Below are 18,744 nucleotides of genomic sequence, written 5' to 3'. Positions count from 1 at the left end.
TCACCAACTCCTGGAGTTCACTCAGACTCAGGTCCATCAAGTCAGTGATGCCATCCAGCCATCTCATCCTCTGTCGTCCCCTTCTCCTCCTGCCCCCAATCCCTCCCAACATCAAAGTCTTTTCCAGTGAGTCAACTCTTCTCATGAGGTGGCCAAAGTACTGGAGCTTCAGCTTTAGCATCATTCCTTCCAAAGAAATCCCATGGCTGATCTCCTTCAGAATGGACTGGTTGTATCTCCTTGCAGTCCAAGGGACTCTCAAGAGTCTTCTCCAACACCACAGTTCAAAAGCATCAATTCTTCAGCACTCAGCCTTCTTCACAGTCCAACTCTCACATCCATACATGACCACAGGAAAAACCATAGCCTTGACTAGACGGACCTTTTTTGGCAAAATAATGTCTCTGCATTTGAATATGCTATCTAGGTTGATCATAACTTTTCTTCCAAGGAGTAAGCATCTTTTAATTTCATGACTTGAGTTGCTCAATCAGAAAAACAAAGATCCCCCCACGCTAGGGTAGAGCGCCTAAGTTCTACGAAAAGGCAGATTTTTTTCAAAAGTACAACTTCAGGGATAACAGCAACAGAAGTGTTTCAAAAATGAGTGGCGGATCAAGAAGTGCTTTTCAATGTAAAGGTTATGGTACCCATCAAAGTCACTGTTGATGACGGTGGCCCATCTTTGATTCCGATTCAAGGCGAAAGGTTTATTCTGCCTGTTCTTTTGTGGGAGGGACCAGTCATCTGGCTACCTGCCTGCCATGCCTTAGTTTTTCAGGGGATAAAGGAAGAGGCCTTTGAAATGAATATTTCTGGAAAAGTGCTGCTCACTCAGGAAACATAGTAAGCAGGCTCCTCTGGGCTCCCTTGTCCTACCCATGGTCTTGCTTTCCAGGCAGTGACTGAAAGTAGCGCACGTGGGTCCAGCCGTCTGCTTCCTGACCTTCCTTCCTTTTCCCGCTTTTCAGTCAACGAAGCTCTTTAGTCCTGCCCCGCAGCTCAGCTCTCAGCACCTGCCCAGCACGGTCCGGTGCCTCTGGTTCCGACAGGTTCAGAGTGAGGGCAAGTGCGGCATGAACCCAGCTTCTGCAGAGCTCAGAGGCCTGGGACCAGGAGCTCTCTTCTCTCTGCTTTGCCTGGCTTTTCTTTCCACACTTAAAGTTTGCCTTTTCAAATATATCTTTCCAGGTGAACTTGGCATGCTTTTGTTTTAACTTTTTATGTATTTATTTTTGGCTGTACTAGGTTTTCCTTGCTTTTGCACAGGCTTTCTCGAGTTGTGGCAATCTGGGGCCGTCCTTCGTTGCCAAGTGCCCAGGTTTCTCATTTCAGTGGCTTCTCTTGTTGCAGAGAAGAGGCTCTAGGGTGCTCAGGTTTCAGCCATTGTGACCCCAGAGCCCAGAGGCAGTAGTTGCGGCACACGGGCTTAGTTGCCCCAAGGCATGTGGGTCTTCCTGGCCCAGGGATGGAAGCCATGTCTCCTGCGTTGGCAGGCATACTCTTAGCCGCTGCACCACCAGGGAAGTTTGAGCTTCTTGACACCGTAACTGTCCATTGCATCTCACGTGTGTCACAGTCAAGGAAGACTTCCAAGAGTTATTGTAAAGTCAGAACTGCTTGTGATCACATTAGTAATGGGGAAAGGGTTGCTGCTGCTGCTGCTAAGTCGCTTCAGTCGTGTCCGACTCTGTGCGACCCCATAGACAGCAGCCCACCAGGCTCCCCATCCCTGGGATTCTCCAGGCAAGAACGCTGGAGTGAGTTGCCATTTCCTTCTCCAGTGCATGAAAGTGAAAAGTGAAGGGGAAGTCGCTCAGTCGTGTCTGACTCTTCACGACCCCATGGACTGCAGCCCACCAGGCTCCTCCATCCATGGGATTTTCCAGGCAAGAGTACTAGAGTGGGGTGCCATCACCTTCTCCAGGGGAAAGGGTTAATCTCCCTGGAAAAAAAAAACTATACCTAGAGTTTCTTTCCTGAATAAAATGTTGGATTTGGTAAGCTGCTGCTTTGGGAAAAGCTTTTTCTCTCATAGATTTATTTTTGTTTTCTTTTTTCTTTTTTTTCCCCCTTCTTTCTCTTAGCAGGGGGCGAGTGGTGAGAAACATGGCATTTTTGCCATCTTAGCCATTTTTCAGTTCTCGCAGATTTCTTTTTTTCACCCGGATGTGCGAGAAACTCACAGCGGTCCTCTTGGAAATGCAGCAGCAGGTTTTATGACAGCTGGTCCTGTGAACTTGGCCTTGGGGTTGGGGTGAGCAAGGGGCCCTGGTGGTCACATGGTTAGGATGGCCTCTGATAAGTCCAGTCCTCTGGCCTCCACCAAGTGGCCCAGGGAGCAAGCTGCTGGGTTGATGAGAGGCTGGGTAATGCGTGTCCTAGGGGGGTTGTTCTGGCTGCCGGCGTGGCTTGTCTCTTGTAACCGCGGCCACTGACGGAGCCATGCTTTCCAGTCCCCTTGAGCCGAGGAACCACTTTCTGCTCTGTGTGTCTCCTGCAGAACTGCAAGACCCTTAGCGCGGTTTCTAAGCACCCACATTGTCCTGGGCTGGAGGATGTGACTTTGCGGGTTATATACTCTGCCCTGGAAGGGAGGTGGCTTTTATTAGCCTGCGTCTCTCCTCCTTCTGAAGTGCTGCTCTCAGAAAGTTGGTCCGACACCCACCTGCAATCAATCTGAGGTTCTGGAAGCAGGTTCACTTATAGTGAGGGCTACACCATCCTCGTGTGAGTTGTCAAGAGCCCCTCTTCCTCTGGCGGAGCCTGGCCCACAACTCACCTGGGAGCTGGTCATTCGAGCCAGGTGCTGGCTGTTGTCCTTCCCAAAGCTGTGTATTCTTGGAATACGAACACACCTCATTACAGAGCTCTAGGGAGGGGCTGCTGGAGCCCAAAAGGCGGGCGAGAAGCCCCCAGCCACGGCTCCACTTCAGTCACTGTCCTTGCCTGGGTTTAGGCGAAGGAAAATAGTAAAACGTGGTATCTCCAGAAAACGTAAAGTCAATTCTGTTCTGTGTGGCTGTTGTGGAAGGTTTGCATGCCTGCAGCACAGGGTAAAGAATCCGCCTGCAGTGCAAGAGTCCTGGGTTCGGTCCCTGGGACGCTGCAAGTGTTTCTTCCTTTTGGGTGAAACAGCCACTTATTCATTTTCAGTCATTGAGAGAATTCAGGCAAAGGGATTCTGCTCTGATTCTGCTAACTGTACATGCATCTGGGTCCTTGGAGTTCCCCTGGCCGCCCTTTCAGAGGGACGCAGGTGGTCTTGGAGGAGGCATTTCATTATAAAGTATCCGTGGGCCCTTGCTCCAATTAAGACCATTTTACTACCGCGCTTTTTAATCACCACATGTAATTTTTTTAAGGTGAAAAACAGAAATTGTGGGGAAAAATATCTTCTAATGAGAATGTCACAAGAGTTACTGTATGCCATGGGAATTGAGATTTTCATAAATTACAATCCTAAACTGCATGTGGTAAGGAGCCCATGATACAAGTCCATAAAATATATAGATGTGAAAAAAGATAAGGTGAAAACTTTAACAAAATGTGATTGAAAAGGAAAAGTGAATTTCTAAACTAGATAAATGGAATGGTAACTCCTTCAACATAGTGATGAAATTATGTCACTAGGGGTAGAAATATCACTGGTAAAGAAAGACCTGTTAATGATGTAAAATATATGTATATAATTATGTATAACAACATATAGCCTAAACTTCTTCTTACTAGGAGTTTAACTCTACTTGAAAGGCTGTAATGACTTGCACTGATACTTCAAAATAGTTATTTTAAGTCTTTCATACAAAAAAGTTTTTGTTTGTTTTTTTAAATTAACAAGCCTGGTTTTAAAGACGAGCTTTGGAATAAGTTTAAAACATTCAAACGTGAACACCGAGACAGAAATTCATGGGTTATCTCTTTTCTGGACTAGAAAATGTCCATTTAATCCTCCTCTTATAAATTCATACAGGCGATTCTTATGGGAAAACTCAGCTTATTCTTAGGGGCAGTGCCGAGAAGATATGATTTTTTTTTTTTGGACGATAATTCTAGCACTGTTTGAAAATATTCTTCTGATACTAGATTTTGTTACTAAGTTCCCTAAAGCCTTTGAAAAAGAATTTTGACTCAGTATGCAGATCTTTGTCAGAACAGGCTTGATTTTCATTTCTCAGGCCCTGTCAAGGGCACAGATGTTTCCAATAGTTTTGATTACTGTGCGAGGGGCTGGAACTTGGAGCCAGAAAGAGCGTCCAGCTCCATCCCTCTGGGCCGCCCCGTCCTCTCTTCTCACCCTGCCCCCACGACAGAACCCTGAGCAGTCTGAGAAATCCCCTGCAATGGAGAAGGAGGCCAGCACAGGCTGGTGATGAGGGGGCAGTGTCTGAAGTTGAGCTTCCCAGGGCAGAGCCGGGGTAGTGACTCGCCAGGACCACACGTGCGGCAGGCCTGGTGGACTGGTGGCCATCCCAGGAGAGCTCAGCCAAGGGAAAGGGCTGTAGGAAGTGCAGGCCTGGGGGTGCTCAGCAAGCTGGGCTCCGCACCACCGCTTGTCCACGGGTCACATTTCCCTGGGATGGGAAACAGTCCTCCTTTTCGTTACAGGGATTAACCGCTTCCATAACATGGGTTTTTTGTGTGTTTTTTTGTAACAAGGGAATTCTTCTTCAGGCTGAGCCTCTGCCCTTAACCTTGTAACAGCAGCCCCTTCAATTGTTTGCAGAGAAGCAGGAGAGATTCAGCATGGTTTTTCCAGAGAAAAGTTTGTAAAATTTAGAAAGGGGGATCAGTCACTGGTGGAAATAGTCCTTTGTGGCCTAGCAAAGAGAGTTCCTTTCATCGACATTTAAGCTTTATTTTGGACGAGTTTTGTTTTGCTTTCTGGGGTTGTCTAGTGGACATGTGTTTCTTATTCTATCTAAACTTGCTCTGGAAAGAAAGGCTTGGTTAGAGCAGGAGGGCAGCGGGGAGCACGGAGCACAGCAGCGGCCGCAGGCCCAGGCAGGGGGCACGGCTCCCAGCTCTCTGCCGGGGGCCAAAGGGGACGTGTCTTTGCACCCGCCGCAGCCCCCCGCCCGCCCGTCTTCTTGTTCTCGTGTGCCGACGCCTAAAGGGTGGCAGAGAACCAGGTACACGTCACACACCAAACACAGAAGACTCCCTTCCAGGAGCCACAGAGGAAAAGCCCGTGTTTCGTTTTGCTTTGCAAACAGTGGCTTCCTTTATAGAGCAAACCTGTTTTACTGTTTTCACTGCAGCAAGTGTGTGAGCACTCGCTGGATGCAGAGCCCGGCCCGAGGGTGCTCCAGGAGGAGCCTGGCCCTCAGCCCCAGGGTCTCAGCGGAGCCTCGGATGGGCCCAGGCGTGCCCTCACACACGGGGAGGGCAACACAGACCTGCCTCCTGGTGCCGAGGGCAGACACACACACACACACACACACACACGGGGCTGGGACGTTCACAGGAGCACGACACAGACCTGTTTCCTCGTGCCAAGGGTAGACACACACATACAACCCAAGACACGGCTCATGTCAGGGTTGAGGCATAATCTGTTTAAGGAGAAAGTTGCTAAGGATGGTAGACACATCTGAGGAGCGACTTCTCAGAGGGACTCGACAGGGACTTAGATGAGACAAACTGGGCAGGTAGGGCTCGAAGTAGAAGGGACTGTGGACACAGGGCAGCAAGACTCGCCTCCGAAGGGGACACGGCTGCTCGGGCTGTTAAGCACACAAGGAGCCACGGAGCGTGCCTGGCGAGTTGGCTGGGACCCTGTGACCGGAGCTTTGAGTCTCCTGCTAAGGAATGTGTATCTAGGAGGATGGAGTATCTGAGCATCTGGCAGCAGTGTTCAGGTACTTTGCAAAGAAAGCCTGGATCAGGCAGGCCCCTCAGGAGACCACTGCAGAAATCCAAGTGAAGTGAGCCGGGTGAGCGTGCAGAGGGAGGGAGCAGTCAGACAGACACCCCAGAGTCTGACAGCGTTTGGAGGGTCGAGGCGCGCGACTGATGGCAGTACCCGAAAGGCAGCCTGGGACGAGTCATGTCCCAGACTCACTGCTTTGGAGAGACGGGGACACAGCATGGAGGGTGTGGTTTGGACCCCACGCTGGGATGAGGGACACACTGGGGAGCCTGAGGCTGGGCGGCCGGGCTGGAGGGCCAGAGGGGACCGCCCAAACACGGGGCGCTGGTCACGAGACTGTTAACGTAGGAGGAGCGGTGATGAGCGTGCAGGTGAGCTGTCCCCAGGGAGCGTGCAGTCCGGGGCAGGTGGACAGCACAGGGTCACGAGAGGCCCTGCGCCTTGTTTCCCAAGCAGGTCATGGAGTTGGTGCTCTTCATGGAGTTTGTGGGTAGGCTTCAGGGGGCCCAAGACTGAAGAGGAGTTTGGCCAGAAAACAGGAGTGAGCTGAGAGGAGAGAAGGAAGAAGGGAAAGGCCTTTCAGGCCACAAGCCACGTGGCAAGTGGAGGGGCGTGCTGGGGTGTGGGGTGGGGCCGGGGCAGAGCGTTGGGAAGGTGGCTTGGGGGCTGGGGAGGGCTCTGAGGGTTTTGGAGAGAGATGTGTCTCAGGGTCCTAGGCTCACTGCTCTGCAGGGACCTCCCAGTCCAGGCAGCACAGGCGCCCAGGAGCCTGCCATCTCCAGGCCGCTCCACGCTCGCCAGGCCAGGGTGGACTCCGTCTCGTTTATCACCGCATCTCATAACAACCCCCCCAGAAAGCCTGCGAGCAGAGTGTGTACTCGTATGTGCTATGCCGTGTGCCCAGTCACTTCAGTCGTGTCCAGCTCTCTTGTGACCCCGTGGGCTGCAGCCCGCCAGGCTCCTCTGTCCATGGGGGTTCTCCAGGCAAGAATACTGGAGTGGGTTGCTGTGCCCTTCTCCAGGGGATCTTCCTGACCCAGGGATCCAACCTGTGTCTCTTATGTCTCCTGGACTGGCAGGTGGGTTCTTTACCACTAGAGCTACCTGGGAACCCCTTTACTTTAAGTTTAAAAATGAGGAAGTTGACCTGTAAACAGGTTTAAACTGTGTGGGTCCACTTATAATAGGTGCATTTTTTTTTCCAATAAATACGTATATGTGCTATAAATGTATTTCCTCTTCCTCATGATTTCCTTAATAATGGTTTCTTTTTTACTGGCTTACTTTATTGGCAGAATATGGGACACAGTGCACATGACATGCAAAATGTGTTAGTCGGCCGTTTTTGTTATTGGTAAGGCTTCTGGTCGACAGTAGGCCTCTAGTTTGGGGGTAGTCAAAAGTTATGCACAGATTTTTTTTTGACTGTGCAGGGGGTCGGAACCCCTAACACCCACGTTGTTCAAGAATCACCTGTCCGTGGTGCTCTTTGAGGAGGAGGATATGTCTCAAGCAAATATTTGGACACGCATATAAAACATCTTCAGGTTCTGACAGTGTAACACACTGGAAAATATGTTAGAATATGAAAAAGTAAAAAAACACTATTCCCGTGGTTTGGAAAGGAGGTAAATTCAGGGACGGGAAACTTGAGGACCCCCACTCAGCCAGCATCCTGTGCCCTGACGCAGCTGGGCGTGGGCGCCAGCCTTACCTGCTGCAGGCCCATGGTGGGGGCACACTGGCTGACCTGTGCCCTCTCCTCCCCAGCTGTCAGGCGGCTGCGAGCTGACCGTGGTGATCCATGACTTCACGGCCTGCAACAGCACTGAGCTCACCATCCGCCGCGGCCAGACCGTGGAAGTTTTGGAGCGGCCCCACGACAAGCCTGACTGGTGCCTGGTGCGGACCACTGACCGGTCGCCCGCGGCCGAGGGCCTGGTACCCTGCGGTTCCCTGTGCATCGCCCACTCCAGGAGCAGCATGGAGATGGAGGGCATCTTCAACCACAAAGGTAGGCATTCGTGGGCGACCGTGACATCCTACCGGAAATGACAGTAGGGCTTGCGTCCACAGTTCCTGCAGCCCTAGAAGAGGTGCAATCCCTGCTGGTCACTGGCGCCCCGGCCCTTCATCACTGCATCCCTGGGCCTTTTTAATCCATCGGGGGCTGTGGTTGTCATCTGTCGCTCAGAAATAACGGTGCATCGGTCGCCTCGGTTCCCCAGACCGTGTTGTAAGATCTCAGGTTAGAGAAGGGGGAAGGGAGCCATTCTCTTGGAAGCCAGTGTCTTTCATAAACAGAGCAGACAGAAAGGCAGTGTTCTTCTCCAGGTGATGTTGAAAAGAGGTGGGAGAGGTGGGACCACGGTCAGTGTCTCCCTAATCAGGTTTTCACGTTGTGGACTATTTTGTTTGTGTTAAATACTAGATGGTTGAGTGTGCGGGCCCCGGAAGCATAACTCTGCCATCTTTGTAGCCTGGTTAAGTGTCTCAGGGCATCTGAGATGCCCCCCCTTCAAGTTCCCTGCCAGGAGAGGGAACACAGCTGGACCCCCAGAGGGAGGCGAGCTGAGTTGGGCAGGCCTCAGTGTCAGGGGTCTGAAGCTCTGACAAGAGAGATGGCTTTTGAAAGAAGTGTTTTTCCACTGAAATAGCAGGGTATTTGAACAAAGCAGCATTTGACATTGCTTGCAGACTTTGTTTAGACACAGGCAGCTGTCACAAGGCTGCTTTTCCACATGTGTCAGGACAGGTTAGTAATGGCCTCCTAGCAAGTCTGATTATCTAAACATCCAGTGTGGCCACTGCTGGACTGATGTGACCTGCAATGGGGCCTGAGTGAATTGAGCTGGTTTTCAGGTGCAGGATACACACTGGACTACGAGCCTTACAATGAAAACAGAATGTACGATTATTTTATAGTTGTTGCTTGCTGATATGGCACTATATTTTATAGGATGAATTAAAGAAAATATACTATTGAAATCAATTCCACCTGTTTCTTTTTGCTACTAAATGATGACTGCTAGAGAATCATAACTTTATATGCAGCGTGCACGGTGTCTGCTCAGTAGTGTTGCTTAACCTCTCATCTTAGTGAGGAGCTGATAGGAGATTTTTAAGAGCTTTTCAGAAACACTGGTCTTTAGTTTCTAGACAAATTCAGCATGGGTAGTTTCTGTGCTGTGAACCACTTTATATCAGTCTTCGTTTTCTGCAGTACAGATTTGGGGTTCTGCAGTTTGTTCACCCTTCCTGAGAGAGCATCACATACTCTGCATGTTCCAGTTCTTTCCTGTTAGCATGGGGATGTCCCAGCTGCTCCCTCCACTTGTCAGCTGTGCCCACTCTACCCTCACCCCGACACATCCTGGAGACAGTCCTCCGGCTCCTGAGCTTTAGTCACGGCGGTGACTCAGTGGAGCTGTACAGGAAACAGCTCCTGACCAGCTCACCTCGGGAACGAGCCCCAACCGTGCTCGGAGCCCTTGGGGCCCAAATGTGACTTTATCGTCACCTCAGTACCCAGCTGGAAGAATCTGGCTGTGATGTCTCCAGGGATCTGAAGGGAAAGGCAGAGAATTCTCAGATTTGGCCCAAAGCTGAGGCGGCTGCTTTCATTTCTGGCCAAGCTGCCTATGAGGCAGTGTTGGGCCCACCCTGCTACAGTTCCGGGTTCGGGCGGTGTTGGACCCACCCTGCAGTGATACCAGGTTCAGGCGGCACTGGGCCTGCCCTGCTGTTTTAATGGGTTCGGGCTGCATTGGGCCTGCCCCGCTGTGTTACCGGGTTTGGGCTGCAATGGACCCGCCCCTCTGTGTTAGCGGGTTCGGGCGGCATTGGGCCCGCCCCTCTGTGTTACCGGGTTCGGGCGGCATTGGGCCTGCCCTGTTGTGGTCCCTGAGCTCCAAGTTCAGGCAGTGGCCTGTTCTGGCCCCATTAGTGTTTCTGGGGTTGCATGATGTATTTAAAGTCCTCGAGTCTGAATTGAAAATAAAGTCCAACTCTTTTTTCCAAGTGTGTCTATTATGTGCAGAGGAACCCTGGTGAAATGAAGCTACAAATAACATTGGCTCTGAAAGACTTATTTTCTCATGTACCTTTCCCGTGGCGTGTTCTTTACTTCTCAGTGTTCGCAATTGCAGGCTAGCTGGGCAAAAAGAACCGTGTGTTTATCACACTTCACTTTGTCCTGAAAACCTCCTGTGGAGGTTGGGTTTGTGCTGGTTTTCTGGTTTAACTCCATTCTGTCCCCTGAGCCCTTTCTCTGGTGCTCTGTCTTCCCATCCCCTGAGACGTGACTCCTGCTTTTCACAAACCCTCTGCTTTACTAAGAATGTGTTTCTTTGTTGAATAAAATCGGTTGTAAACTAACGGTCATTTAGCAGATCAGAGCTCAGAACCTGATCCATTTCTTCCTTATGTCTGGATTTTTTATTTTTCCTGCCGTTTAGGGGAAACTTGAGGTTGTCTGTTCCCTTACAGTGTTAGGACTTGGGTGGCTGATGGGGAGGGAAGAACCTGCCTTAGGCTCTTTGGCAGACCTCTGCCAGAGCCTCCTGTCCACATTTAGGTCCAAGAAATCAGGCAATGACCAGGGTCTCCATCTAGAAGAGTCTTCAGCAAGTAGTCGGGGCAACAAGAGCCACAGGGACTGTGGGGCAAGAGGCCGCTGCCCCCTTGGGAGGCCCCACAGCCACCCTCCTCACGCTGTGTGTGCTGGGCTGGGGGCACTTCTTACTGGGAGGTGTCAGCATCTCTTTCTGAGCCCTTCTCATTCTGAGAGCCGGCTGGGCTTGAGGGACCCCCATCCCCACCCCACCCCACCCCTCCTCCCACACAGCTGGACATCCAGCACTCTCCGGGTCTCCTCCCGGCGAGATCACACAGACGGGCTGTGGTCTTTCCTGTAGTCATGTACAGATGTGAGAGTTGGACCATAGAAAAGGCTGAGCACCAAAAAATTGATGCTTTCTAATTGTGGTGCTGGAGAAGACTCTTGAGAGTCTCTTGGACAGCAAGGAGATCGAACTAGTCAATCCTAAAGGAAATCAACCCTGAATACTCATTGGAAGGACTGACGCTGAAGCTCTAATATTTTGGCCACCTGATGTGAAAAGCCGACTCATTGGAAAAGACCCTGATGCTGGGAAGGATGGAGGGCAGGAAGAAGTGGAGTGACAGGAAGGTGAGATGGTTGGATGGCATCACTGACTTGATGGACATGAGTTTGAGCAAGCTCTGAGAGATAATGAAGGACAGGGAAACCTGGCGTGCTGCAGTCGTGAAGTTGCAGAGTAGGACATGACTGAGAACAGCTTGTCTCTAGTCACTCACTGTTGATCTTTAAGGATAGTTTCTTCAATGTCTGTGATTCTTGCTGCTCTGACCTTCCAGGTGGAAGGAACAAGCACATTTGCTAATCTCTAGTTCCAAAATTTCACAGCCTTTGTGCCTCAGTTTTTTGCACAAGTCTCCAGTCCAGACACCTTAAATTTCCAGTGTGAAAGACATGCCTATGGAGATTAAATGTCTCTGTATTTGGTTGTGTATGATTTGTAAGGACTGCAGTGTGGCTGTGAGTATCAATACTCAGGTCAGCCCAAAAGGCCCAGCACTCCCTGAGCACTGCCGGGGCCATGATGCTTTTCAGCAGGGCTGGAGTTGGAATGTGCTGGACGATGAGAATCCCTGGTAGCTAAGGGCTTCCCTGGTGGCTCAGCTGGTAAAGAATCTGCCTGCAGTGTGGGAGACCTGGGTTTGATCCCTGGGTTGGGAAGATTCCCCTGGAGAAGGGAACAGCCACCCACTCCAGTATTCTGGACTGTGTGGTCCATGGGGTCACAAAGAATCAACAGCTGAGCAACTTGCAGTTGACTCACAGGCCCCTTGTACCACGCTGTGTGTCCCCTGGGTGATGTGGGGGAGGATAGAATTAACTGACCTAAATGAACAATAAGAATAATTGTACAATTTTTTCTTCAAGGAGATACTTTTGTGTGTCTGCAGCTAGACTCCAGTGTGCACATTATTCATGGGAAAGGCCTGTACGGGCGAACTGCCGTGGAGCAGTGTTTGCCGACGGGCGGTCCTGGATTCTCGTTCTCGTCTTGCCTGGCCACCACCCCCCGTCATAGCCTTTCAGGCACGGGTGGCGCCCCGACAGCAGCCACTCTGAGCAGAGCGAGGCCTCAGCGAGTCCCCGTGCTCATCCAGGCCCCGGGTCTGTGGTTCACACCACCTCCCACCCCGTCAGCATCGCTGCGGGCTGGGCTTCCAGCAAGTCCACTGAGCCAGCCGCGTTGAGACGAACTGGCCACCACCTCCCACCCTGTTTGTGATCATTGATTGGCTGCTGATACAGGGTCCAGGCATTATCTTAGAAACTTAGAAAATCAGAGGGTTTTTTTTCCTGTCCCACTGTCTCAACGAGGAGAGCTGTCACTGTTCTCTGTTTATTTACTTGCTCTTGGACCAGAAAGTAAACAGGAATCTCAGAAATCTGTTTATATTCCCAACAAGGCAAGCCTGGGTGGGTCAGCTGTGCTCTGCCTTCATGACCAAGTGCTGAGGATGTGTGAGAGCTTGGCTCTGGGCTTCGGGTGAGAACTCAGCAGGCATCCCTGTGGCAGGGCAGGGCCCCAGGCTGGCGGCAGTGCCCAGGAGCGGTAACGACAGGATGGACAAGGCTCAGGAGGATTGTCTCAGTCAGTAACCCGGCAGAGTCCTGTCCCGAGCTCCCTGCAGGACACATGTGCCTGCGCATCGTGGCAGCAATTTTGACTGTATTCACTTTTTTTTCAGTGTAAAACCAGAGCCCCTTATGAGTCTTAAGGGGACCCTTCCATTATGCTCACACTCAATCATTGCATCGGAAAGACTGCCCACGTGACTGTTGTGGGCCTGTCAGCTGAGGTCTTCCCTGCCTGGCCTGGCCCAGTTCGGGTTGAATTTGGAAAATCACTGTCAGCCACCACTCAGTTACCTTTTGCTAATGCTTGACTTTAAGACGGGAGCTTCCGAGGTGAGAGTGATGTTTATGGTTGGCTAAGTGAAGACCTTCCGGGGCAAGAGTGACATTCATGGTTGGCGTCTTTGGAAGAGGCAATGTGTTGGACTTGCAGGGTGTCTTCTTTGTGCCAGGACCTGAACTCTGGTTCCATCTCTGTCTTTGGAGATGTTGCATCCCTGCACCTGACGTGGGTGCAAACAAGTGGTCTCTGAGGTCCTCCCCGCCTCTCACGTTCTCAGGTGATGTGTATTTTGAGGCCTTTCTGAATGAAGGCCAGTTCACTCCCGCTTCTCCTTATTCTAACCCCTAATGAGGTGGCAGGTGGTCTTTTTGCTAGTCCAGTGATGTAATTAGGAGAGAAGATCCACTTAGGAACCTTAGCCTTATTTAACCTCTCTGAAAATTATTTATCAAGTTTTTTCTCTCTGGGATAGTGTGTAGGTCAGTACTTGGCATTTCATTTTGAAGAAGTTAAAAGCATGGTCTTTTCACTCCAAATTCTTCATTAAAAAATAAGGAAACAAAGGCATGAGAAACCAGATTCCTTGCCCGCCGACCACTTGGGCCTCTACACCCAGGGCTTTGGCTCACACCCCACACTCACTGAAGCAGCCCTCCGTGGTTTCCGGCTTACCCATCAGCTGCAGATGAGTGGCTGCCATCAAAACCTGCTAAAAGAGAAAACCCAGGAATTGTCTCCTATAAATGCAGTGATAAATGATTGTTATTGGTGAAATGGGGCATTTTCTATAATCCAAGTGAAAATTAGGAAAGTGAGAGATGTTCATGAGAAACTGCCTGAAACGTAGGTTTTCCTCTGAGTTCCACCAGGGGCTATCTCCTTGCCCCTCTCCCAGGGTTTTCCTGCCCATCCTTCTCCCAAAGTATTTGACTCTTCACTGGACTGTCCTCCCAACTTCTCAAAGCCTCTAGTATTCAGATTCCCTTTCCTATCACCTCCCAGAAGTAAGTGGACACGGCCCCACTTACCGCCCCCCAAATGGCCAGCACACCTGAAGCTCTCTTCACTGCCCCCCGTGATTTCTCCCCGTGATAATACACATAGAATGTGAGATTTCCCGTCGGAACGACTGAGAAGTGCACGTCAGTGGCATTAGGCACATCCACTTCACGATGCCCCGTCCCCGCCGTCCATCCTCAGCTCTCACCATCCTCCCCTCTGGACACTAACTCCCCCCACCCCAGCCCTGGGGCCCACCACTGCACTCTGTGTGTGGGAGCTCGACCACTCTGAGGACCATGAGTAGAAGTGTACAGTGTTTGGTGACTGGCTTGACCACTGAACATAATGTCTTCAGGGTTCATCCTTGTTGTAGCCCGTGTCAGAGTGTCCTTCCATGTTAAGGCTGACTCACACTCCACCGTCTGGATAGGTGACGGCTTGTCCGTTCATCGCTGATGGACACGGGGTTGCTTCCACCGTTGGGCCTTTGTGAATAACGCTGCTCTGTCTTTGGATGCTGTGGGAAGTACACCCAGATGTGGAATTGCTGGGTCATATGATGCTGCTGTTTGTGATTTTTGATTATGCTCACCACGTTTTGTTGTTGTTTAGTCTCTAAATCATGTCTGACTCTTTGCAACCGCATGGACTGTAGCCCACCAGGCTCTTCTGTCCTTGGAATTTCCCAGGCAAGAATACTGGACTGGATTGCCATTTCCTTCTCCAGGGGATCTTCCCAACCCAGGGATCAAACTTACATCTCCTGCATCAGCAGACAGATTCTCTACCACTGAGCCACTAGGGAAGCCTTCACATTTTGTTACTTTTATCTGAATAGCACCTGTGGTGCTGGAGAAGACTCTCGAGAGTCCCTTGGACTGCAAGGAGATCAAACAGTCAATCCTAAAGGAAATCAACCCTAAATATTCATTGGAAGGACTGATGCTGAAGCTGAAACTCCAATACTTTGGCCACCTGATGCAAAGTGCCGACTCATTGGAAAAGACCCTGATGGGTCTCCTCCTGAAGGCAGGAGGAGAAGGGGATAACAGCAGATGAGATGGTTGGATGCCATCACCCACTCGATGGACATGAGTTTGAGCAAACTCCAGGAGTTGGCGATGAACAGGGAAGCCTGGCGTGCTGCAGTCGGCGGGGTCACGAAGAGTCAGACATAACTGAGTGGCTGAACAGCAACAGCAGATAGTAGTGCCTTTCAGGCCTGTTCTCTTTCACCTGTCACCACCTTGTCTCCTCCCCGTTAGGTCTCCCAGCCTCCCTTCTCACCCTCTCATTGCAGCTGAAACACAAACCTGGTTATACTGGGCTCCTGCTGAAATTTCTTCAGTGACTTGCTGTTGATCACAGAATAAAATGGCAGTTTCCTAACGCGTCCCACAGAGCCTTGCCCCTCGCACTCGTGTGCGTGTGTGCACACATGCTGAGTGCACACACGCCCTCTTTCTCCCCTGGTGTGGTCCTCAAGTAACAGGAAGCAGGATTTGGTTCTCAGTCCCTCACCCCTACCTGACATTCCTGTCCCTTCTCACCAAATGTAAAACCCTTCAGGAAAAAAAAAAAAATGAATGTATCCAGTGAGTCTGTGGAGGTGAGGGTGCTGTTAACAAGTATTTCAACATAAAGGCTAAGGTTAGGGTAACCTGAGAAGGTCTGCGTGATGAACTCCAGGGGCCACTGAGGACACACGAGGAGCCGTGTGGGAACTCGCCAAAAGAACCTGAGAAGGTGCCAACAGGAGCGGCGGGCTCAGCACCAGGGCTGAACTTGCAGATGTGACAGGGCGAGTACAGGGGGCACCGGCTGTGCACAGCGGGCTTGGCGAGGCAGGAGCAGGGGCCCTGAATGCGGGTCACAGGGCCTCTACACGGAGGCCTGTAACCTGTGGCGGTGTGGTCTCGCAGGGGTGCTCCCTGGCAAGTGAGACCCATTCATCCTGATCCACTTGGTCCAGCTCTGTCCTGTGTTTTTTCACTTTCAAGACACACAACCCTCCTTAGATAAACCCACAGGGCCACTACTCAGAGCTGTGAGGAAGGGACGTACCATTGAGATCAGGGGTTACACTCAGACTCACATGCAGTTTCTTAGAACAAATGAAGCAGTGACAGATGGATGAATGGATGAAGTCCCAGATCCCAGGTCTGGAGGTCGTAAGTTCCACCTCTGATTCTCAGGGTGACCGCTGACACAGCCGCCATGCGAGGATGAAATTGGGACACATTTGCCTTAAAGCCCAAGTTGCAGAGTGTCTGAGGCCCCACCACCCTCTGTCCAGGGCATTTCTCCTGACCTGGCCCCTTCCTTCAGCTCCCTGTCCACATCCGGGCCCTGGGAGGTTGTGGCTCTGCCCACTTGCTGGTGGCGCCCACCAGTTCCCGTGCCCCTCAGCCCTGTGCCATACAGGTGAGACCAGGTGACAGAACTCAGCACAGGTTTGCAGGTGGTGGAAGGGGAGGACTCAGAGGCCACCAGTGTGTGCTCTCTCAGGAACCCCAGGCCTCACCTGGTGCCCATCATCTGAGTTTGGCAGGCCCCAGCTCAGAGGGTAGATATATTAAAGTGGTTCCCCTGCTCAGAATATAAGCAGTTGCTAAGGTTCGGTCCTGAATACTCATTGGAAGGACTGATGCTGAAGCTGAAACTCCAATACTTTGTCCACCTGATGTGATGAACGGACTCATTGGAAAAAACCCTGATGCTAGGAAAGATTGAAGGTGGAAGGATAAGGGGACGACCGAGGGTGAGATGGTTGGATGGCATCACCGACTCTATGGACGTGAGTTTGAGTAAGCTCCGGGTGTTGGTGATGGACAGGGAGGCCTGGCGTGCTGCAGTCCATGTAGTCGCAGAGTCAGACATGACTGAGCAACTGAACTGAAAGTTGCTCACCCCGATCCAGACCACCTTCCCAGTTCCCAGGGCAGCCCACCTAGCCGAGAGACACCCCCTGCTGAGGGGAAGCCTGAACTCTGCTCACAGGGCCAAGGCCTCGTCCGTTACTTCTCTGCCTTCACCAGAAATACACGCAAGGAAAGATGGAGCTCTGGGACCCAGGCCTCTTACATTTCCCCAAGGATTCTGAGACAGCTGGGCTTACGTTTGTTCAACCCAAATATCCTCTTCCCTACATCATGAAACCTGCCGCCTCAAGGATGAATCTAGTCCACCACATATGACTGCTTATGCCTTTCAGATGACCTACGCCTTTTAGGACAGTGTAAGATAAGACATTAAGAAGGCTGTCCCGGTAAGCTACATCAGTCCTGTCTGACTCTCTGAAATGCTGTGTATAGCCCGCGAGGCTCCTCAGTCCATGGGATTCTCCAGGCAGGAATGCTAGAGTGGGTGGCCATTCCCTCCTCCAGGGGATCTTCCTGACTCAGGGACTGAACCCTTATCTCATTTTGTTTCCTGCATTAGCAGGTGGGTTCTTTACCCCTAGTGCCACCTGGGAAGCCCAGAAAAGGCTTTAGTGATTTTAAAATTTTTAGTTGAGTCTATTGTGGTTCTGCTGTATTTAGGCATTTGCTTAGTGCCGGATTGTCCCTGTCAATCAGAAAACAGCCACCTCAGGCACACTGATGCATAGACGTTCAAACCTGTATCTGCCCACACATCCTTTAAATATATATGTATATATAATGGAGGATCTATCTAATTTTATTTTGTAATTAGCTTGGAAAAGAACACTTTTTGGTCTGTTTGAACAGCTGCTAATATAAATCCCTGTGGGAAGAAAGCTGAGGAACAGAGAGTTCCCCCAAGAACAAAGACTTAGTCCCTCCTCTGAGCCCCAGGGTGGATCCAGGGCGAGGGGATCGGCCCAAGACCTGTGATTAAGGCGCGTTTTCCGTGCAGCATGTAATTACGGAGCCACACAAGTGGCCATGACTGTGTTGAATGCTTCATGCTGGAAGTATTTTCATACTCCATCTTCACATTAAAGTGTTTATTAAAACAGGAAAAAGACCTAAGAAGGTATTGACACCATCTATGTTAGATGATCACAAAATTATATATATAGCGAAGCCATAAACAATGAATCAGCAAGCCATCTTCCCACAGACGACTGTGACACGGGGTTTAGTGCAGGAGACGCAGTCCGGGAGAAGAGATCACCAGGGAAAATTGTGTGTCTTGCTCAGGATGACCCAGGGCCAGGCAGGGTGGCTGCTTCCTGCCTCCCTGTGGACTCTTTTAACTGCCTCCCCTATGGCATACGCCCGCGTCAGACTTTGCCGTTCATTAGACAGGCTGGGGTTTCTCTTTTAAATGTGTTCGCTCTAATTTGCATCTCCTGAAGCTGTGAAAGGTTACAGGGAGATGATGTGTTTGGTGCACTGGTTTTCATTAAATATTTTGAAGATGAATAAACACTGTCCATGGAGGGGGATGTACATGTACGTATCAGCCAGAGTCAGTTAGCACTTGTTTCCTGATAGTATCAACTAGGTCGCGGCTCTGAGGACACCTGATAAAATAGCGCGTGCGCAACAGTGGAGAAGTGTGTGCTGGAAAAACCAAGTCCGTTTGGCTTTGACCCCTGTGTTTCTTTCTCTATTCTGAGAAGCATGAGATGGTTTTATGGTTATTTTGTGTGCCTAAAGCTGAAACATTAACAGAATTTTGAAAGATTTGACTGTAGATCCTGATAGATGGGATAGAGCGAAAATCTATGACCATAAAAAGCTGTGACTGAAATGCAGAGACATCACTTTGCCAACAGAGGTTCTGTCTAGTTAAAGTTATGGTCCTTCCAGTAGTTACGTATGGACGTGAGAGCTGGACCATGAGACTAAGCACCAAAGAATTGATGCTTTTGAATTATGGCGCTGGAGAAGACTCTTGAGAGTCTCTTAGACAGCAAGGAAA

General features: G+C 50.6%; 1 protein-coding gene across 3 annotated transcripts in view; it reads left to right on the top strand.

Moving 5' to 3' along the window:
- TRIO (trio Rho guanine nucleotide exchange factor) overlaps positions 1-18,744 on the top strand; it is a 355,580-nt gene that overhangs the window by 260,906 nt on the left and 75,930 nt on the right. For all 3 annotated transcript variants that reach the window (XM_060400268.1, XM_060400269.1, XM_042233930.2), the window contains exon 34: positions 7,643-7,886. In XM_060400268.1, coding sequence (XP_060256251.1) covers positions 7,643-7,886 — 244 coding nt within the window. The remainder of the gene's footprint in view (positions 1-7,642; positions 7,887-18,744) is intronic.

The sequence above is a fragment of the Ovis aries genome, chromosome 16 (assembly GCF_016772045.2).
Source record: "Ovis aries strain OAR_USU_Benz2616 breed Rambouillet chromosome 16, ARS-UI_Ramb_v3.0, whole genome shotgun sequence".
Classification (NCBI taxonomy): domain Eukaryota; kingdom Metazoa; phylum Chordata; class Mammalia; order Artiodactyla; family Bovidae; genus Ovis; species Ovis aries.
Note: the sequence above shows the minus strand (reverse complement) of the source record. Positions and strands in the feature narration are given on the sequence as shown.